This window comes from Excalfactoria chinensis, chromosome 2 (assembly GCF_039878825.1).
Source record: "Excalfactoria chinensis isolate bCotChi1 chromosome 2, bCotChi1.hap2, whole genome shotgun sequence".
Classification (NCBI taxonomy): domain Eukaryota; kingdom Metazoa; phylum Chordata; class Aves; order Galliformes; family Phasianidae; genus Excalfactoria; species Excalfactoria chinensis.
The window spans coordinates 70,225,245-70,249,323 of NC_092826.1; the positions used below are offsets into that span (position 1 = coordinate 70,225,245).

Here is a 24,079-nt window from a genome sequence, read left to right on the forward strand (position 1 = left end):
TCATATTCATTAATCCAATTAAACAACAATCAGGATTTTTTCCAGCTCTGGCTGAAAATAACCAGATGTCCTCAGGTGACACGGGGAAGGGGTGGCCCCTTTTTTACTGCGTGCCCCATGCTGACACAGAGGCAATTAATTACAGTGTAGGAAGCAACAGATCACCCCTCAGTGGGTCTCCAAAGTTGCCTTTCAACCTGTTCATGTTAGTTTTGGGTCTCACAACAGCATAGTTTCCTCCACCCAAGTACATGCCCCAGCTATCAGAAACTTGTTTTTTCCTTGTTAGTAGTGTTAGCAATATGACCCATATTTAGGTAGCGTATCAACGCCTATGAAGTCCATGAATGGAAGTACTGTCACATCAGAAAACAGGCACAGGCAGCTCACCCAAAGTCAGAATTAACTAATGACGTTGACATAGCCAATAAAGGCTGTATAAGCATTGGTGAGAACAGCACAGCCTTGGGACAAAAGTTTTAGACATATTGCAAAGCATACACCACGGCTAAATCTCACCGGGCTCCATACAGTGCCAGTAGAATACCCTCTAAGCATGGTGCATGAAGCAGGATGCTGGTATGCATGGTACAAGGACACAGAAACTCCTGTCTGGAACCAGCCTGCATCTAATAAGAGACCACTGGTGACTTCACTGCTCACCTTGCATGAACCAGCAGTAAGGCCAGTATCACACTTTCTGTGGTACCATTGCTCCCAGGGACAGGGGTCCCCCAGCTGCTCCCCAGACACAGCAGGGATCACAGGGACTGGGATAAGGTGAGGAAAGGGTGCCAGAAGCAAGAGTAATGATGAAAGAGCAAGACCACCTTCAATCAGCACAATGAGGGCTGACCCACCGCCCCCAAAAAACAGCTAGTTGTGGCAGGAAGCAAGCCGGCTGCAGGAGAGACTGGAACAGGTCTGGACAAGTGTGAAACAAAGCTGCGTGCATCTTCTGACAGCAACCAGCCGGCTCAGGGCCTTTCCATACAAGTGTAAAACCACCGCCCACACCCTGAGAGGCTGAGTGGGACTGCATTGCCCCACGCCTCTCAGGGGGGCTGCTACCGGCAGCTCATCTGCCAGCTCTGCACGTTTTCCTCTCATAACTCCATTTTTTGTTCCTGGGTTGTTTGTTTATTTTTAAGTGAGTGTGTGCTTGGACCAACACACACACATACACACACACACAATAGAGCTGAAGCCTTCCAGACCTCCTGTCTTCCAGACCTCCTCTGCCTAAGGACAGCTCTGGCTTCAGATCAACAAACACAGCTGACTGTTTCACAGCATCCAATGATCACGAAACCGCAGCAAAGTGAAAGGGACATAGTGGAATAAGAAGCCAAAAATAAATAAATAAATAAATAAATCTACTATTTTTGCTATAAAATTTTACACTTCTGCTACAAAGAGAGAAAAATCTTTTGGAGGCTCAAAGAGGAATAAGAGATGGACATTATGATGTAAGAAAAGTCTTTTTGCTGTGTTTCTTAGACTCACTACAACTTCCCCTTTTTACATTCTTTGAGAAAGCTGCATGTATTTCTCTTCATTTCCTGTTACTACACAGGTAAGAATCTTGTTTCATTGCACTCATGAATAGCCTGTGCTCATTAAACATGAAACCTCCAGATGTTTAAAAAGAGAGAGAGAAAGAAAGAGAGGTAATTAATTGGCACTGCTAGAACTCAGTCATTCCAGGGCATGAATCAACAAGTATGGGCAGATGCAGTGGTCAAAAGATGTAACAGATTTCAGGGTAGTGTCATAAGTTTTACTTTATGACATGGATATTGCGTGAGAACGTGCACTATATGCAGATAAGGAAAAGTAGTTGCTTGTGGCTGTAAAAGTTTGACAGCCTGTTCTCCAAGTCACTCCCATAAAAATCAGTGTACTAACTGGTTGGCTTACACTTGAACTACGAACTTCCTGCCTTCCAAGAATCAAAAGGACAAATTTAACACATACAAAGGTTGCCCACTAATTAAAACCTGCACAATTTGATTTCTCACAACTAACCTGTGTTTGCATTTGAAAAAGTAATTACATATTAGATAGCACGTATGCGTATGTTTGACAAGCTCAGTTACATGCAAACCATGAAAGAAACAAAGAGCAATTCATAGCTCCCAGGGTTGTACTTCTATAGCTGTGTCACAATGATGAAGGAGACAGACAAGGAAGGTGCCTTATATTGAGAGGATTACTTGATATCTTTGTATATAACCATGTTGCTCATAGCTCTAGAAAGAAAAAAGAAAACAAACCAACAAGCCAATCTTTTGCTGCAATGAAACATACACCAGCATTCTTCTTTCTTTGTAAGGATACTACTTGTTTTTTAATTCATCTCAACAAGCTCTAAAAGTCCAAGTCTAGGTAAAAGGGCTAGATATACAGGTAACAGGAAATACAGTGTGATTAGCCCAGTGTGTTACTAAGAATTTTTTAAAGAAAGAAAAAACAGATCAAAATTAGACCACCTTTTCTGACTGCTTGCATGGGAACAAATGGTTGGGAGATTCACGGTTAAGACAGACTTTCCTATTAGTGAATAGTAGTGCCCTCCTCCTACACTCCCAGGATATACTCACCTACCCAAACAGGTTTATTTTACAACGTTTTCTGATAAATGTCACGTTTTAAAACACAGCTAAAGAGACCAATGGGAAAAAGCTCCCCTGCAAGCAAGGGAGGGCTGCTTTTTTTCCCCCATCTTAAGATCAGTGTTCTCTTCCTCTAAAGACACCACCCATCTCACCTCCCAGAACAGGCTTGCCTTATTACATGCACAATCTTGTCAAGGGTGCAGCCTTCCTGCTAGCATACAAACTATTTACTCTTATTACAGACCCTTAGAGTGCACAGTCCTTTATGTGAGAGAGGCTCAGAGAGCAGGGAATATAGCACCGTGTCCACAGGGGACCAAGCTGAGCTGGTGAGCCCTGTTAAACTCCAGGCAACAGCAAGCCCCAGTACCCTGCACTGAAGAGAGCACATCCTTGCCCTACTCCTCTAACAGCGAGAGCTCACTGAAAATTGCAAACAATCAGCATAATTCGATACGCTGTTGTTCCTGATTCTGGCAGAATGCAAAAGGAGCAAAGATATTTTATTTTATTTTATTTTTTACTCATTTTAAGGAAAGAAAAAAGAAAAACTATTTCTGCTGCAAAGGATGTAGAAGGAAAAAACATAACAGAGTTGCTCTGAATGTTCTCATCCGCATCTGTTAAAAGCGAATGGGTGCATTTGCCCCTAAAGTAACACAAAAAATTGTAACTTTGTTCTGAAGGAGGATTTTTTCAAAGTCACATTCGAGGAAAAAGAATGCATTAAAGAATCACTTAGCTTAGCAACACAGGGCAATAGCTAATGTCATGTTACCCTGAGAGTATTCACTTCAGCTAATCAAAGCTGTTTCTCCCTACTCCTGCCTGACCTATGCATGTTTCAGAACCAAGGCACAGATTTACAAAAGACACGCTGTCAAAACACAGTCACTCAGCTCTGACAAGCCAAGGATTTTTGTTACAAGTAGCCTTAGTCTGTGAGATTAAAGCAGAAGTTTCTAGAAACATTTACAAGGGGATGTTTCAATCTTTTAGCCAAAGAATATGAAGCTAGAGAGACTATTATAATAGTAGAGCAGCCATGTAACAGAGAAAACATAAATTCAATTTCCATTTAGTAAAGCTTCAGCCCTGAAATATTGCAAAACTCTTTCCTTTCTCCTTAAAAAACCTTTCATTTATGACCTAGAAGCCTTTTCTCTGGCAAGTGTTCTTTTTCTTTTTTTTTTTTGGTACACAATTAATGGCCCTCAATCCCTGTCCCGCTGATTTTCCAAAGTCTGAGTTGAGCAATGTTCTGAGTGCTTCTCAGCCTCACCTGCCCTCACCCCAGAGCCTCCAAGTCCCCAGCATCAGTGATGCACCAGAGTATTCAGCGTACAGGGAGTGGCGTGTGTGAAGATAAGGACTGCAGGAGGGGCACTTCTGAACAGTCAGAGCACAGAAGTACAGCCTAATAACCTGACTGCAGCACAGCCCCAGGACTGCTGTCCTGCTTAATATCAAGGCATTCATGCAAACACATTCTCACCAGCAAGGAACAATGTCTCACAAAACCAGAAATGCAGAAAGCGTATCTGTGGATGCAGCAGTGCAAGACTGGTTCCCACTACACCAGCATGTACAACATTGATGTACTCTAAAGTCTTCTCAAAACTCAAACGGTCATGCCTCCAAGTAAGTAGTTAGGTCAGCTACAGCCAGGATACAGACATGAAAGTAATTCCAAATGAGAGGGGAAAAAAATCATCTCCACTAACTATTTTATTTGGAGTTATTTTATTGCCCCAAACTCTGCCTGAAGCTACAAAACAGGCGTAACAGAAGCCAATTCAACAGAGGATCACACTTCTCATTAACAAGAAAGGGACTTCAGATCTGCAGTTCCAATTACCTCTGTACTTTTTTAAGGGCCTGGTGAGGAGACATGACAAAGTAGTATTAGTATTGAGCTGACTCTCCATCAGGTGACTTGTAACTGATGATTGACTCTAAATCAACTGCAAAATATGAAAAATGTTATGATACAAAAAAGCTTTAGGATCTATACTGCAAGTTCTTTCATCATTATAACATGAATCAGACACAGTACTAAAAGCAAGTTTCTTATACGCTAACACAAGTACATATACAACTATTTAACCTTCGAAAGAGATGAATTTCTAAAAGAATCAACTTATATCTGCATAAACACACATATATATGTATAAACATGTATGTGTGAGTATATTCTTTTAGTTCAGGATAGCAGAATGCTTACCAACTATTCATGTATAAGTCAAACTGTCTGTCACTCTACATTACAATAGCCTGAAATAAAATTCTCTGTGGCAATCTCTTTTTGCATTTTTCCATTAACATCCACACAGATAAACAAGCTGTGGATGAGCAGGCAAAGACCTCTGCAGTCAACTTTATCAACAAAAGTTCAGTATCAGTGAGGAATCACCATCTCATTTAGTTCAAAAGACACGTTGGTGCAAGAAAACCACACTTGTTTCTTGCACTGACTGAAAATTAATCTGTATTAAGTCATTCTCAAAAGACTTTTATTATCAGAAAATAACTGCTGTTGTTTGGAAATGTTCAATTCTGGAATTCATAATACAGCATGGGGAGGAAAAAAGCACCCCATAGGAACATACCTGTGAAACACCCACTCGCAGCACATTTGTATGTTAATAATAGTTTCCAGTGTGCCATACTACAACACAGTGCCCGTGGTTCTACATTATTTGGATCTCACTGAAGCTGAAATTTTTAGAGGAAGAAGAGCATCAAAAAGGAGATGTGCAGCTCAAACTCAATGCTTAGAATTTAGACACAAAAATCTTAGCATGCAACACTGAACTGTACATGGCAAAAACAAGACTTAGCATCCTTAAAAACAAACTATTTACCACAATTTACATGTTTTTATTTGATTGATTTATCTAGAACCAAAACAGGCACCCTTATCACAGGTTGCACAGAAACGGAGCATTCTCACCGCACTACCAGCCCACGTCTACCACAGAACGTTTCACCTCACCAGGCAGGGACACACACCACACAACTTGCGTAGCTCCAGCACCAGCAAGGGAAGTTGTTGTCACCTAGAGGGATGTAGCTGGCCTACCAGAAACCCTTCTGTAGAAGACGAGCTGAAGGAAAACACATGCAAGGTGTACAGTTCTTCCATTAGATGGAATCAGATAACAAAGCTGAACATGCACTTTTCTTGGCCACCTGTTGCAACTCACAGCAAGGCCACTGAGGCACCTTGGACACACTCCGCTGCGGACAGAACACAAGCAGGTGCTGGTCTCTTAAGGCACTGACTTGTCGGCATTAGAGGCCCTGCTGCCAGGGCAGGTCTGCACTGGACCCTACTGAGGTAGCTCTGATTCACAAATACAAATTTTCCTAGCTGAAGCCTTGACCTCAGCACAGAGCGTGCTTTTCGGGTGAATTTTCATTTCCTCACAGGGCTCCTAGGGTTACTTGTTCCAGGGTTAGCCACTGAGAAGTGCTAGCATGTCTGCCAAAATCTTCTTCGAGGCCCTTTGGGGCACAATTCAATCCTTATAAAACTCATACAGATGTGATAAAACTCAGAAATGGTTCTCTTGGTGCTGTAGGCTCCAGCAGCCTAGTGGTCCCTTACTTTGATATAGTGCCAGCAACTGAGGTCAAACCCTGTCCAACTACATTGTCTCTGCTGTTACCGAAATCACTTGACCCTTTTCCCATGTGCAACAGAAGCTGTGCTGGTAGGCTCTGGGACCTTGGATCCCACAGGAGTTTTTTGCACAGTTGCAATGCAACTCAGAACAGCTTTGCCTCAGCAAAATCCAGTAACTAAATACAAGGGTGTCCTTCTGCTGGTACAGTCACACCACTGTAGTCAAACCACTGTGCTACATCAGATGGAGTTATAATGGCATCAGTGCCCACAAAGATATTTTTATTTTGACTTTGCACAAAGTACTTCCCAGAACGTGAAAGAGAAAAATGTTGGGAAGGCATTGCAGGGAAGGGACAGAAAGACTTTAAAAATAAAATGCTAATGTTAGAATTTGTATTGCTGTAGTTAAAACAGTTCCAGTCACAATTTGGCTGTGGCTTTCTTCAGGTCATGCATGGAAATACATGGGGTAGCAACTGCAACTTCAGCAGAAAATAAATATAAAAGGTATGTTTTTTTTGTTTTGATTTGTTTTCCCCAAACATGAAGATACTTCACACAGGTCAAGAACACAAGGCACTTGCCTGTGTCCTTACCTCCAAAAGTAGAAGCTTACCTCCAAAGTACTTTGCCACAGTGTGAGGTAACAAAGTCTAGCCAACAAGGCAATCTGAAGGAGGTTTGAACCACTGGAGAGACACCTTGCAGCACAGAACTTCACAAGCCCAATGAATGCAGTGAATGAACATTTTACCGTTCAAACTAGGAATGCACATGCACTCAAAGCAACCTTTTATGGAGGAATGGCACAGGACAGCCTTCCAAAACATGAGGGAGTTTCACATGTTGACAAAACATTGATGCCATCTCCAGTTCAAGATCACCAAAGATGTGTTGCTGATACAAACTCAAACAAGCACTCATCTGCTGCTGGATTGCAGGGCAAAGAAGCACATCCATATCAGCAACCACCAAATATTTATTTCCAATGGGAAGGGGCTGTGATGAATGCATATTCTGGCTACTCAGGCAACAGCATCCAACGGATTGCCATCTTTACCAGTTACACAACCTCCATCCTAGCTGGACAATCCCAGCTTCATAGAAGCCCACGGCAGTCTCTGACCAAACCAAGCTCTCAACATGCATATGTAAGCACATTCCTCATCAAAACACAGAGCACACACTGCCCAGAGTATGGCTGCACATTCAGGTGCTCAGCATTGTTACAGAAGTGGCTAAAAGTTCCACTGGAGACTTCTGAAAATGGTTCTGGTGGTGCAGAAAAAGTCCTTACAACCTATAAAGGGTTATATTTGTTAATATTTTCTACTAAGAAAAATCTCTCATGTCTATAGTCTTGTTTCTATTTATGCTAAGATAAGCTGCAACACTTTTCAAGCAGAATGAAAAAGTAAAGAAGACACTTTGGGGTTGTTGTTTGCTTTGGTTTCTTTTCGTTTCTGGGTTGTTGGGGCTTTTTTTTTGATCCACACAACAACTTTCAGTAAGAAATCAAGTAGTGAAACATAGGCCTTTAAATATCAGATTTCTACTCCAAGAAACTGAGTTTTCCACGAGCTCAAAGACCAAAACTCAGACATTTACTTCTACCACATAGATCAAAAGATTCAAGACCTTTTAGAATAGACTTCAAATGTCATTTGAATTCTAACAGTACGAATTGGCTTCTCTTTCACGCCTCTTCACAAACCTGTTGTTCAATAATGAGCTTTCAAAACTACAGTCTACCAGTAAAATTCATTGTTCCATTTATATTCCTCTCATTATCCTGGCCTCTTGCTGTGCTAGCTCCTTTTAATGAATGGAGCAAGTATTAGCTTGATTTCCTACCACACATCAAGTTTTCAGCTGAGCTTAGCAATATGCATCTCTAACAAGCGATAAGATCTCTATTGTTTTACTACTAAATGCATAAAGCTAGAGATTTTATTTCTACCTTGCAACTGACACTGAGGGCATACTCTGCTTTCTTGACATGGCGTAAATTCTGTAGACAGATGCTGCTGATAGGAAGGATTCAAACCAACACCAACAAAATGTAGCTATCATAAAAGAAAAGGATGGAATATACCTATTTTCACCCATTTGTAGAGAACAAAACAAAAAGTAACTCAGAAAGCAAAGCCTTTGGAATACTGCACTTGACGAATAACAACAGAAAATGTTATTACTTGAAATTAGCAATAGCACAGTTTAATGAGGAAATTAAATTAAAGCAAATATCTGCTCAAAATGCAGCTTGCTGAAATAGTAAGAATTAAAATAAAAAGAATAATCAGTAAAAAAATAACTTCACTGCTAAGCTTCCCACATTATACTCACAAGGGCCTGAACATTTGAACAAAGAGAGCTAGGTTTAAAGTCAGGTGAAGCTGCACAAAGGGAAACATGGAAGGCAGCCAGATGCAGTGCTGACAAATCATTTGAGTGACACCATCGGGTGGCTGCAGCCTCAACTAATGTGCCAGGGCAACATAACTGCATGTTCTGCCATGGGCAAATCCGTGCAAACACAGACATGAAATGCTTTTCAGGTGCTGGACCACTATTAGTTGTTGGTTTTTGTGTTGTTTTTTTCTTTTTTTTTTTTTTTTTTTTTTGGATTTTTTCCCTGTACCAGAAATGCAGATCACTTTTTAAATTTCTGAACTGGCAATTAGTGGATAGCATTTGTGAGCTCATTTCTGTCTCTGCCAGCCTCTTGCAGCCCTCCTGGCTGAAGGCCACAGCCAGAACCTCTGGAAGAAGTTGAAGTTTCAAGCATGAAACACCCAGCACAGTCTTAAAAGCTAAGATACCCCTCTCTTCTGCAAACCCACGAGACTAACAGCCAGCCTTTCCAGCAGCATGCATCCCACACAGCAGACATTACAGTCACCTTAAGGAAAGCATCAACAAGTTTAACCCAGACCAACTTTTCTCTGTAGTTGCTGATGTGTGTCAAGGAGAATCTTGCTCCTGTGTGAGCACAGATCAAACCACTGATGGCTCGGTGCCTCTGCTCACTGCACCACCACCTACAGCAGAAGAGGACACTGGCCCAGTCCCGCAGCGAGCTTTCCAATTGATTTGGTGCTACAGTTCCCTCAGTCTGCTGTACAAAGGCAAATGGCCAATGGCACAGTGGAGTAGTAACCAGACTGGCATCTGCACACACCACTGTTCTGCAGTGAATATAAAGCAGCAGTAGCCAACATTCAAATTTATTTGGATTTAATACATACTTTTATGCAGCCAAATCCTTCTGAAGTGTCAAAACAAACTACCACAATCTTTTCCAGACTTCCTCACTAACTGTCAGGACAAGTATCAGCCTATCAATACCATGATAAATGAGCAGAACAGCCCCCACAACACTTGTTTATTGAAATTAACTGTGGTGGGGAATAGCCAGGAGTAAGTTTGCTTTATTTGCTGCAGACACTTGCAAAGACAAAGCTGTACGGCCTATGAAACAAAGCACTGGAGTCAGCAGAACCCAAGGCTGAGGTTCACCACCGGCTCTCTGTGTGACCTTGCAGTCCATCACCTCTTCATAAATCCACCAGCCCCGGATGAAAGCAGGGCTTTGCTGCTAAACGCATGCAGCGTCATGTTTGGCCTTTGTTAAATAAACATAACACCCCCGCAAAACTTAACAACGTTGTGTTTTTTTTTTTCCCCCTCCATACAAAGCACTTTGTACCATACAGAACCAGAGTATTCCACCGAGTGGGAGGGAAAGACATGTAAATATTTACCCACGTACTGCAAAGAACTGTTACTCAGAGAGGTGTAAGCTGGTGCCTGTGTAATTCAAGAACCAGATGGGGATGCTGGGGGCGTCGCTGGCAGACAGAAGGAGTGAGCCCATATCCTGAAAGCAGGCACTACACTGAGAAGGATCACAAAAAAACTCATGACAAGGGACAGTTCCTGCCAGGCTGAAAACTGGCTTCAAGCAAAACTGAGATTCAGTGCTGCCACAAGTGCCCAGAGCTTAATTATAGCGCTGTGACCCTGCCAGGCAGGGGTTTGGAGCTTCATGATTTTTGAGGTCCCTTCCAACCTGGGTCATTCTGTGGTAGATGAAACTACTGGGTTAGCAAGCAGACTTTTTTCTGCTTTTCCATCATCTCACAAACCAAGTGTGTTTTGGATTGGTCAGCAAGCCTGGTTATAGAGAGGATAGCTATTTTTCCTTATGCAACTTATACATTATTTCCCCACGTGCCTCCCAGAAAGGAAAGTTTATCCAAAGAATGGCATGGAAAGGGAGGCCAGAAACTAGGCTGATTCAGTTGTGTCCTGGTGCAAATGGAGGGCCTGCTACTCCAACATCCCTGAATTCCTGCAGAAGTAACAGTCCTGGATGTTAAGTCTAAATGCAAATTAAAAAGGAATTTAAGATCTGTGCCACACAGTAGAATGATGATGATAAGACTCTTCCACATGAAAAAGCCTCATCATTAATTCATGCATAGTAAGAGCTTAAGATAGCAACTTGAGGGAAAAAAATCTAGAACCAAACGTAAAGCTAATTCATCTTCCACTATAAAAATAAATCCACTCTCCATTCAGAAACTTCAAGAAAAGCAGCTTTTGTAGCTCCTGTTTTCAGGTGATATCACTTCAAAGGCAAATGTGTTTTGCAAATTTAAGTGTGGTAATGTTTGACCACAGTTCCCTAATCAGTTACCCACTGTTAATCAACCATTTCTTTCCATTTTCATGCACAAATGGAGGAAGCACTGCTTGTAACTCCAACCCTGAACCACATCTGATAGGCTATCTAATATTTACATAATGTCCACACTGTAATCAATGACTACATCACACTGTGCATAGGTTAAAAGTCATGCAAAAATTCATGGCTAGAGAGCAGCTTCAGCAACTCTGCATGTTTGTGGTGTCTAAATCTTTACCTACTTCAAGCTGCCTAATCGGCTCCGAGGACACTGGGTACAGTAAACAGTTTGTTCAGAGAGTCAGATTTGGGGATTTCATCCTCAAACAGCATTGATTCAGGTAGCGATGTTCAAGGACTTTTCAAACCCTGACTGATTGCAGAGCTTATCAATATCAAAGGGGAATACTGTTCTCCCCAATCGTGTTTTCTTTAATTGAGGTCCAGGGCTTTAAGATAACTTTAGTGTGAATTGGCTGGAAAAAAAACAAGACTTCATTTAGAAAATTTTATAGATCTCTATATTAATGTCCAGGATTTCTTCTGCAGAAATGGATGTGCATATGATGCAGACATTTCAAATCCCATGTATGTGGAATGTAGCAGACTAATTGTACATGAGTGCGCGCACACACATCTCCCCACCTCACCTACACAGCACACATACAGACGATCAACTGCTTTTCAGAAGAGCAGCATCAACCTATTATAGAGGTACTGAGATATTGCACTGCATTGGAACAGCTCTGCTACTTTTAGAAAGAGTTTGAACAAATCTACTTGATACACACTTTGTAGGCATCCTGGGATTAACAACTCCATTTGGAGTAATTGAATGAGCCTCTCTGGTCTGCTCTGGTAACACTGTCACACATCTGAAACCCAAAGAAAAAAAGAACAAACATCCAGAGAAACAACCAGAAGAAAAAAAACAAGGCAATATTAAGAAAATCTGGACCCACAGCAGACCTATTCCTTCACATCGCCCCCCACTTTGCACTCTGCCTGGGGTGGGCTGGATACAGCCCTTGCCTGTATCACAGTTTTCCAGTCAAATACAAGTTCTATGCAGCAGTCACAGTCTTACTCTTAAATGTAAGTGCTCGTATTCTGAACTTACCAAGTCTTTGTCATGCTCCTTTTGCTTTCCCAATCATGCAGAAATATACAGTTTTTCTCCTTTTTTTCCTTCTTCCTTCCCCAGAGCACATGTGAAAACCATTACCATATCTCAAATACCTAGCAGACCTTGAATTATCCTTGTCAGAACTTTGTATTTCCTGGGCAAGTCTCATAGTGACAGATACCTTCTCTAATTGCATTTAAGCCAGTGATGATGCAAAGATAATGCCAACAAAGTCCAGCCATCAAATTTCAATGTATATTAAACACCTGCCTGAAAGCAGCATTAATAATGGAACAGATTTTATTATTTACCTTTAATTAGAACTCGTTGCTGATGCTAGTGAAAAGCACACTTTCAAAGGAAGCAATCAGCAGTAAAAGACGTATCATTATTTTCATTACAGGTTTACGCAGCATTTCTGGTTATTAACATTGCTAAATATTTCTTTCCTATATCTGCTTTCAGTCCCTTACAGTTCGGCAGCATTTGGGCAACTTCAGATGAAGCACTCAATGGCAGGTGCGCAGCTTACTAACGATGCATTTACTTTCATTTTAGCTTATTTTAAGTCTATCATCACAGGTAAATTAGTATTTTTACCTCACTCCAGCCTATACTAATTGCGGTGATTTGATACCTGAATGTTCCACCAGCCCTCTTTGGAGAAAGTATGTTTCATTAAGAAAGTGAATGACCTCTGTGAGAGGCAAAGATGTTATCTTTCCTGTAAAAGCTATCAGTTCAACAAAGTTATAAATCACTGCAGAAAAATCCCACAGCGAGCACGCAGTAGCGCCTCAGATATTTGGCAGCCAAACACCTCAGGACAGCCTGTCTGCTCACAGTGAGCCTCAGTTGCTGCTGGGCAGGACCTCCCCTCGCTTCCCCACTGCTAGCTACCTTAACTCAAATTCCAGCATGTGAATGGAGGATGGAAAGCCCACCTCCCTTGTGTTCTTCCTTGCCTGGAGAAGATTTACTGAGGTTTTCTGCTCTGTTGACATTTGATGGGTACCCTTCATCGCGATCAGCCTGGGCTGTGTGCTGCAGATCCTCAAGGAGCATGATGAAGCCTGACCACAACATCTCCAGCACCTCCCTACCCTCCTCACCTACAGGCCTCTCCTCATCCATATGCTCCACAGTCACCTCTCTGCCACAGGTTGCACTCTGTTTAACTTATAGTACAAAGAGGCACTACAGCATTCCCTGGCTACCTCTCCAGTGTTTCACTTCACAACACAATACCATATTTTTCCCATGAAATTTTCTTTAATTCTCCTTAGTTAAGACAGCTTGAATAGATAAGCCTCATTAAATCATCCCTCAATTCCATTAAGTTTATACTCAACAGGAACTTACTTGTTTTACAAAATAGAGCGTGCCATATGAGGAAGAGGCACATGACCTATGCTAACATTTTCCCCTCCCCGCCTTTCCTTCAGTGAACATAAAAGCACCACTATAAAAGAGTACTTAAAGTTCCTTTTGCAACTAATACTGAAGGAGTTTATTATTGCATTGCAGAAATGCTTTAGGGGAAATCTTGCTCAGATATCCTTCTCATGAGAAAGCGTGGTGCTTTCAAAAAAGCTGCTTTGAAATTTTTAAGAACACGTTTTGAAACTCCTGATGCAAAACACGCTCCATCTCTCTTACATGTTCCTGCATTTCTGCTAGCTGCCCTGAAAGCAGAGAGCTCTATTTCTATGGACGTGGCCAAAACAGAACGTGAAGTTCTGCAAGAAGTATTTCATCTTTCAAATGGAGCATGTTTTGGGTATTAAACCTTGAAACTGATCCAACATCAGAAACACAACTTGATTGTACAGGTTTAGTTTGTTTTAAAGTTAACTTGTGCAGAAAAGGATATCTGGAGATACAGACTTCTGAGCATTTATTTGATGTACAAAGCTAATCTTAAGTTCTACTCAAGGTACTACAGGGGAAAGATCAAACGAACTTGTCACCTCCAAAACTGGCACTGCAGCCTTTCCCAAATGTCCTGCTAGAGGACACTGGCTGCTTCCCTACAAAGTAATTACTACCACTTCATGACACATGCTGACTACTACATGCACCAAGACCACCAGTGCAACCAATGCAGTACTATGAATATCTGCCAGATGGTTTATTTCACTTTGTTGCTATTTCAAAATTCCATAATACAAGATTTTTCTTTGCCTAAATTGACCCATTGATGTTACTGAATAATGGCTATTTAATGATGTTGCACAAGATGATGATATAAAGAAGAAACGGATGCTGTCCCAAAGCTAACACAGAGTAGCTCCATACACAAAGTATACAGAGCACATACAAAGGACCCTTCAGCTTCTACTTTCTTCTAGATTCTTATTTTTTTTTTAGGCTAGTTATTAGAGAAACAAGCACTGTCAATGGCATTCTGACTTTAAAACAAAAACAAAAAACAAACAAAAACCTTGTTTTAAATAAGTAGGAAAGAGTACCTAAATACTTAATGATTTTGCTCAGCAGTTCATGGAGGTAAGTTCATGGATACATTGGTGAAAGCCTTCCCATGTAAAAATCTCAGTGTTCAGCCATCATTCAACTGTACTCTAAAGTACAAAATGTCAACCACACAAAACTGAGCGCTTCCACCCCAGTGTTTGCTGAAACTCAGACCACATGTTCCTGAAGCATCAGCAGCACTGAGTGACAAGATCTGTTCCACATTCATGGGAATTCAATAACAACAACAACAAAAACGGAAGTGACAAACTTTACTCATCGTGGCACTGGATTTGATGATTTTGTTGCTTTTTGGCACATGGCAGCCTGAACTTCTTTCCATGCTCTGTGAACAGCTGAATTGCATTCTCTTACGAAAGAAATTATTATGGCAGCTTGTGCACATCTGCTTTAATCTTGAAACAAAAGCAGTTTTGCTATCTTTAGTGAGAGCACAATAAGAGCCCAACAAGGCACAGATGGTTTGGATTTTCTACGCAGAAAGCAAAAGAGCAGACTGACATCTTAACTGTATACGTAGCCATAGCTGATGACGTGGCCACAGCAAGCGATAGGGACACAAGACATACCCCTTTGTCAGCAGCTTGGATATTAACTGCCCTCAATCAGATCTTATAAAAGCAGAAAGCAACTCGGTGCAAAGATAAATGCTTTTGTTCATAGAGTTTTAATTTACATTGTTAGTAAAGCACTTAAGAGCAGCCTTACTAATGCCAAACGAATTAATTTCAGTTTAGTTAAAGCAAACAGTCCCATTATGTTTAGGAAACACAGAACAAAACCCTTGAAAACTCAACATTAAACAAGTTATTTATGGCCACTGCTTGGCCTTTCTGCCCTCATCTTGTGCGCATTAAAAACCTCTAGGCTGCTCTCTTTCAAACTCCCTAAGTTCTGACAAAAAGTAGCTATGTGCTGGTAACTCGAATGTTAATTCTGGAGAAAAACTCCAATCAGCTTGATCTGGCAGCCAGTTTTTTGGTTTTTTTCTTTATACAGCCTTCAAAATAAAGTATCTCACTGCAGGATTAAAACTTTCCCCTTCCTGGAATTAATCAGACTGATAGTGGTTTTGGCAGAAAAGGCAGTAACAGGAAAAAACGTAAGGACAGCACATGTGCAACACATCTCAGAAGACATTTCATAACCGGCTCTGTTTTTTCATGCAATAAATACACAGTAGTTCAGACAAAAACACACACAGAAAGAGACTTCCCCATTGCCCTTTAAAAAATACTGTGAGAATAGCTGCCGTCTAAAGACGCTGCTTTTGATATAAAGCAGATAAAGAGGCAAGTTGAATTAGCTCCTGACAATGGAAAAAAGCTTTGCTGCTAACTTCAGTGTTGTTTTAATGTTTGTGTGCTGAAGTAGGAAGAGATTCCCCATTATCTTTGAGAATTTAAGAGACTCAAAGTAGCGATTTCTCCAATTAGCTGGTAATTAAAGGGTCCAAAAATAAATAAATAAATAAGACACATCAGAAAAATAATATACAATTTATGAGTGATTTGGTTTGAGTCACTGATGAAACATCTCTAAGTAACGTCCAGGATTTCAAGGCAGCATTTCTATCACAGGAAACAGGGCTGTGAGGCCTTGCAGTGGCACTGAATACTTCCTGGAGGTGAAGATGCCTCTGTGGGCTTCAGCTGCAGCCTAGGATGCTCCTGGTATGAAAGGATGTGTGGGAGGGACGCCGCTCAGTTCAGCAGTCAGGCAGGCCCCACTGCTGGATCAGTGGGGATGTCGGGAGGACAGACGGATGGAAGGAGCCACGTGAGGTAGTCAGCCTCCCCAAGGCTGGCCTCACATCTGCCACGAGCCATGTTTACATGTGTGTTGACAGATGCTTGTAGGAGAGGCTTAACCTTGACATCCTGCATGAAGATGTAAACAGCCACAGAAGATAAACCCAAAGAATCAAGAGGCAGTCTGGCTAACCCCACACCACCCCAAATTCCCACGCGCAGCCCTTAAGAAACAGCAACCACGCTCTTCCTGCCCCCAAATAACCTAGGAAGCCAGCATTCAGATAGCCAGAGCATCAGGCTCTTTAAGCATAGTAGAAAAAAAAATCAGGCAAATTATTAGAGCTGAGCCAAATATAACTAACTACAGAATAATATGAACTTTATGATGTTTAGACAGATGGAATCCGATTTCCTGATTTAAAGTTGCTGAATTTGGAATTCACCCTGCGCTTAAAGGCAGGGGACCTGCTGTCTCAAATGTGTGCAGTAACAGGAGCTGCAACTCTGAGTGCCGTCTAATTAAAAAGCACAACACTTTTTGTAAGATTCAGAAGGCGATGGATTCACTTAACACTAAACACAGCCGAGACCACTGTATGTATTTGTGTATTTTTTATAAGAGGCTGCATGCACAAGGAAAAGCACAAAGGACTTATTTTAAATGGTCCCTTGTGAGAGTGTATTTCAAAGGCGATAGATATTGAATTCAGAGAAATGCTAAAAATAAATAAATAAATAAAAATAAAAAATAAAGGAGAAAGAAAAAAGCCAGACAACCCTGTTTGGAAATGTTGTCAAGCCTTCAAAAGGAAGAGCTAGAAGCAAGTACAACGTCTTTCAGTGATAACTAAGAAAATCCTTGTCCAGAAGGATTTACTTCTCAGATGCCTGATCCCATGAACCTACGCATCCAAACACTGCGCTTACTGATAAACACTCCTACTGACTTCAGCAGCTTAAGCCAAGTAACTTCAGTGGTGTCATTCATGCCGCATGAATATGAACGGAAGACTCTTGTTCAAAAGGACTACTCACAGTCCTAAAAACTAGCTCAAGGGTCCCAAGTAGGGGTGAGAAAGGACACAAGGCAAAGAAAAGAGTACTTGTGAGAAGTGCTTAACCATTTTCCTGCAGGTTTCTGGGGTGGTTTTCTTTTGTTCCTTTTGTTTTTTCTTTTTTTTTTCCCTTTTTCAAATAATCACCAGGTAAATTCAACTGAACTCTACTGACCCCTCAGGTAATCCTCAAAAACAAAACTAAACTAAACTAAAACGCTCAAACAATTCCCAAGTCATTCCAAAGTCTTAACTTCTCTGAGGAGAAACTGTCCTAAGCCCTAAAGCCAAATGGAAAGGGAAAAAAAGAGGTGAAAACTATAGAAAACATACCCGAATCATGTTTAACAAGGAACATCTGTAGACTCTCCCATTTCCTGCAACGCACAAATGCCCAAAAAGAGCCGTATTAAGTTAGACACACAGGAAAAAATACCTTTGTTGCCGATCAAACCATTTACAGGTGCCTGTTATTTGAAGTGGAGGATACTGAGCAGTGCTGCCTTTGCTGACATAACACCACCCCATGAAGGGCTTCTTTGTAAAGCAAGTTCACAGAAAGCTGTTTGAACTGACAAAATCTCTAGCGGTGAAATCTGACATCTGTTTCTTAAAGAACCTACATTTTTAGGATACTACAGCTCAGCTGCTTCTATTTATAACATGTTTGATTTAAAAGTTCCTCTCAGTCAACTAAGCAAGTATGCAATTAAGCGTTCCTAAATTTCAATGTCAGGCTCTACATAGTTGGCAGCAATTAGTTGAACTTTCACTTCCCATGTATGAATTTCTTCGTGGCAGATTTTCTCTACACACACACACACACACACACACAATGTTGTAGATTTATAGTACATTTCCACTGGAGGAAAGTGGTGTTATTTAGAATGTGTGCAATTTGGTGCTGCTCTGAGAAGTCCAAAAATTCACCGTCTTTGACCCAGTGCTCCTTACACAAACCACAATTACTCCTCAAGCAAAGGGAATGCTGCTTATACACTTGTTGATGCTATTTTTCCTACACATTTGGATGCACAGAGGAAAAGAAAAAAAATACTCCTAATTATGAGACAAAGACATTCTTGGCATTAATGTCACACAACTCAAAAAAGTTCTTCTGATAGGTTTCACTTATCCCAAGCTTTTTGTATTTAATACCTATGCTTATCACTGGGGATAGTTTCTAGAGCATCTATACAACAGCACAATATAGTCCTCCTTCATAAAAGGGTAAATGATAGGATTTTTATTTGTAACAAAAACTGGAAAGTTTTTTCCCCCTTTAGAACCACTGAGGCTCTACTGAGCATGTACATACAAGTCATCCAGACAAAGCAAGAAATGACAGCAGGGCTTTCAGCACTTTATTTAAAGTCCACTTGAGTACTTTAAAAGCTCACACAGCTTCATTAAAAACTTATATGTTATGGCAATGAGGAAATGTCTGCTTTACTGTAAATACATTCTTCAGAAAGAAATCATTTTAGCCCTAAAATTAGAAATAAGAAAACTACAGACACAGATTAAACAAGAAGCAGTATCTGGAACACCATCTTAAAAATATATACACACACACAAGGAAAGATAGGGTTGTCTTTTGTTGTTGTTTTTATTTTTTATCCAGGTATTCATAGACTGCACTAACATACTTGATACATTCGCAGGCACAGCATTTCCAAAACTTGAGGCACAGTCTTTTTTCACCTTCATAGACATTAGTGGAACAAAACATTGGCAGGATGGTTGTTTTGTCCTCGAACAACAAATTATTACAGTATTCTTCTCTTACAGAAAGCAAGAGATACTTACAAAGTGGAAGATATTCCACCAGCCCATCGAATCACAGAGAATGATGGCAGCAGAAACCAGTATCACAGCAGTCTTTAACAATAATTAACAAATGAACCGCTTAACTTCAACGCACAGATACCACTAGAATAATTAGTCTTGCTCAATGAATAATTCTATTAGCATGTGATTATCAAGAAGAGATTCAAAACCTGATATGCAACTTGTTAAAGCTCTGAAGAGTATGCCATAATCTACACATCAGTATTTGCATTCTCCAGTATAACTTGCAACCAACACCCCTGCAGAATGCAACTGAAGGCCACAGATATTTTTGCTGCAAAATTATTTCCACCACTCAGAATAAAATGGATAGAAGTTAATCAGTAAAGTACTTTGCTATGATTTTTCACATTATTTTGCAAACTAATGCTAGCAAAGAACTGAAACAGCACAACTGGAAAACTTGCCTTCCAAGTCTCATTGCCCTGCCAATTCCATCTTGAGGATTCATACAACGTGCTCAGCTGAAAGGTGAGTACTGCAAATCCTAGCAGAAGTTACTGAGTAGGAGAAGATTAACTACAGTGCAATGCTTTGATAAGGTCACAACACTTTCATCAGTTTGTCATTAGACTTGGCCACAATAGCTGCAGTTCTCAAAATGATCTGGGAATCAAGACACTGACCGCACTTGGAAAACCATCATCATTGAAGTCCCTTCCCTTACCTGCCCTGCCTCCTTCTTTAAAATGAAATACAGCTTGCAGGAGATCACCAAGCCATTAGAGGTACTGTCAGGCATTACCTAAGATATTTCTCATAGTTACTACCTTCTGCAGCATGTTGGTAGTCAAGCAGCCCAGGCAAAATACTCTAAAAGGATATCAGAAAGCAGTTGGAGGAACAGAATTAATTGGCATTGATGCCAGCCAGCACATCTCCTTTCAACTCAGAATGTACTTTTGAAAACATAAGTCCTGAAAAAGATTCAAGTAATAAACACGGAGAACTGCTGATCTGCCCTTTGCTGGAGCGCAGTCAGCTCAGACCCACTGGTGACAGAAGTGTTACGCACTGATTCTGACAGCTGTTCCCTACATCCCAGCTGTTCCTCAGCACAGTTTAACACCTGCTCTTAAAACAAGCGAGACAAACTAAAAATGTTGGGTTTCTTTCCTGTGATGTTTACAGCATTAGGCTTTTCTGGTGAGATGGAATCAGGTGGATTACGTTACAGTGGTGGCTTATGTCTACCTGAAGTTTCAGCCTGCATTACAAACACCATGGAAAGGCCACAATACACATAATACATATATGCAAAGCTGCCAACAAGCGACTTTTCCACTCTCTGATGCCAATTCTAGCTCTGCCATTGCATGTTCAAACTCCAGAGTAAGCTGTCAATTTTAGAGCTGTTACCTGCAGTTCCCATAAGTAGGTCTGTCAAGCTGAAAACACTTCTAAAAGCCATGTTCTTCACAGTCATCTGTCCAACTACAAAACTCTGAAAAATTACAGGTAGCCTCTCCTGAGCTTTTGTCACTCTTAATAGAGGCTGAATTGGATTTACCCTTAAATGAAATGCTCAGTGCTGCACATAGCTTGGAGCATATGCTACTGCAACAACACAGATGGCAATCTTCCTACTCTGCAAACAAGATACAACTGTGATGCCTTAACATGACAGATCCTTCTTTATTCAGCTTTAAACAAACAACAGAGGAGATGGTCTCAGCATCTACACTTCACTGGGCCTCAAATTTCAGCAGACCAAATCAAGGGTAAATTATAAATACACAAATCCCCAAATCTGAAAAAGCAAACATACAATTTAATGTGCATCCCACTGAAAACACACCAGTACAAACAACGTCTTCTTGTTTTCTTTTAAGAAGCATTACAACTAGCAGTTCATCTTAGCCTACTTTCGCACACAGCTTCCCCTGTACCACACACCTGTGAGCCACCAGTCCAAGACACCTGGTGACCTGAAGTAGGCCATGCTGGTCTTTCAGTTTCCTACAGTGTGACTTTCACAACTTGTCTACCAGCTTACAGGAAGATGAGCATCTTAATCCAACACTGCCCAGTACTGCTACCAGTCAGGAATGCCTCTAATCAACATCTATCTTCTGTTCACTTGATAGCACTGTGAATTACCTCCTCCAACATCCACCCTCCTGCCTCAGTCAAGACCACCCTCCAGATGTCTAACATGACTAACAATCCTATCTTCTTCACTCACCCCCTGTGAGCCAGTCTCTCCACCTCTCTGCCTCCCTAGAGCTGTAAAGCATTACCACATTTTGCCACCAGACACATGACAAGACATGGGTGCTTGACTATAACCTCCTCTCTGCTACCATGTACATCATTTTCTCTGCTTCAGACCCCATTAGTCTCATGTTTCTTATTGTCCTACACTGCCAGATAGAAGCAATTCACCCTGTATCTTGACCATCAAAAAAACATTCAGCAACTCTGTCTGGTTCCTTTCCTGCTTGCAGAAAAGCTTGCAAAAAAAGAAAGAGTTCCCTGGCTCTGACAGGCATGCCTTTTTATCTTGTTCATTCAGAAAAATATTACATGAAGACAGCAAGAAAAGACAACATTTTCCATCCTATTAAACTTGTCTCAGTCTTGTTCACTACCTGAAGCTACCTCCATCCAGTGCAAATAAATAAGGAAGCAAAACTGAGGGGGGCAAAAAAATACATCCCCCCAACAGTTAAAGACAGTATTCTCCTGATGCTAATTTCCCTGTCAGTGTAACTGTTTATAACCAAGTCTTAATGTAAAACTTAAATTCTACTGAAATTACTTAAAGAAACGTTTAAGAAGGGAGGTCTGATACACTGCAGCCTAATGGAGAGTAGAATAAATAGATATATGGAGACACTGAGTGAGGAAGCGGAGCACTTTCACGCAGTCAGCAACCAGTAGGGCTGGTTCTGCCTCCTTCAAGCTGAAGAGATGAACGAAATTAAAAAAAACACACAAGTTGTCCATCAACCTCTTTCAGCAGCTGGCTGCCAGACGCTGCCAGTGATATGCTCATCCAGCAGGCACACACCACCTGCAACTGCTGAGGTAACCTGAGCAAACAGGACAGAGCTGCTGGATCCATTCCCATTTCTCTAGAAAGGCAGGTGGCATGAGTGCTTGGCAGCCGGGAAGCAGTTAAAACAAAACATAAGATGCAGAGCAGAGGAATGGTCTCCTTCCCTCACCGTTCTCATGTGGTAAGGACTGGTGGAGGTGCAAAAACGTGCTGCCCTGATGCTGCTGTAGGAGGTATGCCTCACTGTTTCCCACCATATCTTGGCACAATGATGTTTCTCACTGTAAAGATGCACAGCTGTGGCAAGGCCACCCAAACTCACCACATAAAGAAACAAATAAGCCTGTGCTGAGAAAGCTCACAAACCTGGCATCCCTCCTTCAGTTCTGTCAGACACGGTTATAGCAGAGGACCAGATACGCAATGGAAAGAGCTCTTAAAACCAAAGTTCCATGTTAAGTCATTCACAATCCTTAAACTTTTACATTCCCCTGTGTCCTCCCCATTAAGGAGAACAGTTTCTCTTCCAGAAAGCAGTAAAAGCAAACATGAACAATGCCCATACCTGGCCATAGTCAGTCCTGAACACGACGACTCCTTCTGCACAGGAATGAACAGTACTTGGATAATGCTGATTATTTTCTCGCAACCAGACTCGAGACCCCTAAAATAAAACAAAATAAAGTTACAATGGCATAACTGAAAACTGAAGAAAGAATTTCACTCAGCATTTTTTGTTTTTTCAAAATACCTATTAAATAAAAGGAGAGCATGTAAAAATAAAATCCAAATAAGCAAGTGAGAGAAAGAATATAATCTTTCAGTAACTACTTGGCATCTTCTACTGAAACAGTAAACAGAGGAGAACTACACTGAAGTACTTTTGTTTGTTTGCTTTTTTAAATAGAAGTGCCTAAATACCAGCATGAACAGCAGGAGCTCACTCAGTGAGTCACGTGCTTCATGTTAGCACGTGTAAAATGACAAAGCAGTGTTTGAATTTACACATGATGTTTAAAAGATGCTCCTCAAAGCCAGCAGGCTTGCTACCTGCTTATTTTCAACCTCTGTTAGGATCACAGCACTTCACCACCATCACCTTTCACACACATTTTTTCTTAACTCCTTTGCCCTTTATTCTGTCATCTGATGGCTGCACAAGAACTCAGGATTTCATAAAATCACCAACAAGCAAAGCTACAAAGAAATAGCATTTGGTTTCTAGATCCAAAGAGGCAACACAGGCACAACCAGCGAGCTATCAAAATCAAGACAGGGCAGGCACAGACTATTTTAGTTTTTAAACCAGCTATTTGCAATCCTCAAGGAGAAACACCCAAAGATACTCAGCTGCAGCACCTCAGTGGTCTGAACCTCAAACCCAGACTATACAACTCCTCTCTGCACAGAGATAGCAGGTTCCATATCAGACATACAGTACTTTCAGGATTACATATAAAGAGAAGGTTTTGAGTCTCCTCCCCAGTGTGAACAAACAAATTCCCTCCAGAAGAAAAGGTAAAGGTGTGATAGAGGTGGGCTAGGATGTACCCCGATAATAAGAAGGTTGAGACTTTGTTTTTTAATAATGATCGTACAGACTAACAAACAACAATACAAATAATTAATCTTGCATGCCAACCTCCAAAGATCATCTTTGCCTGAATTTGTACAGAGAAATGAGACTTAAGCCTTTTAAAAGCTGTTATGAGTGCAGATTCCTAATGAATAATCACAAGTATGGTTTATTTCTGTTACATGGTTCATGAGTCTGCCATTTAGTTCAGCCACATTACAAGCTGTACACACTTACAATAATGTTGAATAAACATCATTCTTGTTTCCATGCTGGGAGAA

The 24,079-nt window shown here is 41.0% G+C and overlaps 1 protein-coding gene across 1 annotated transcript in view; it reads right to left on the reverse strand.

Moving 5' to 3' along the window:
* MYO10 (myosin X) overlaps window positions 1-24,079 on the reverse strand; it is a 147,191-nt gene that overhangs the window by 95,938 nt on the left and 27,174 nt on the right. Inside the window, exon 2 of the mRNA XM_072328984.1 lies at window positions 22,788-22,886. Coding sequence (XP_072185085.1) covers window positions 22,788-22,886 — 99 coding nt within the window. The remainder of the gene's footprint in view (window positions 1-22,787; window positions 22,887-24,079) is intronic.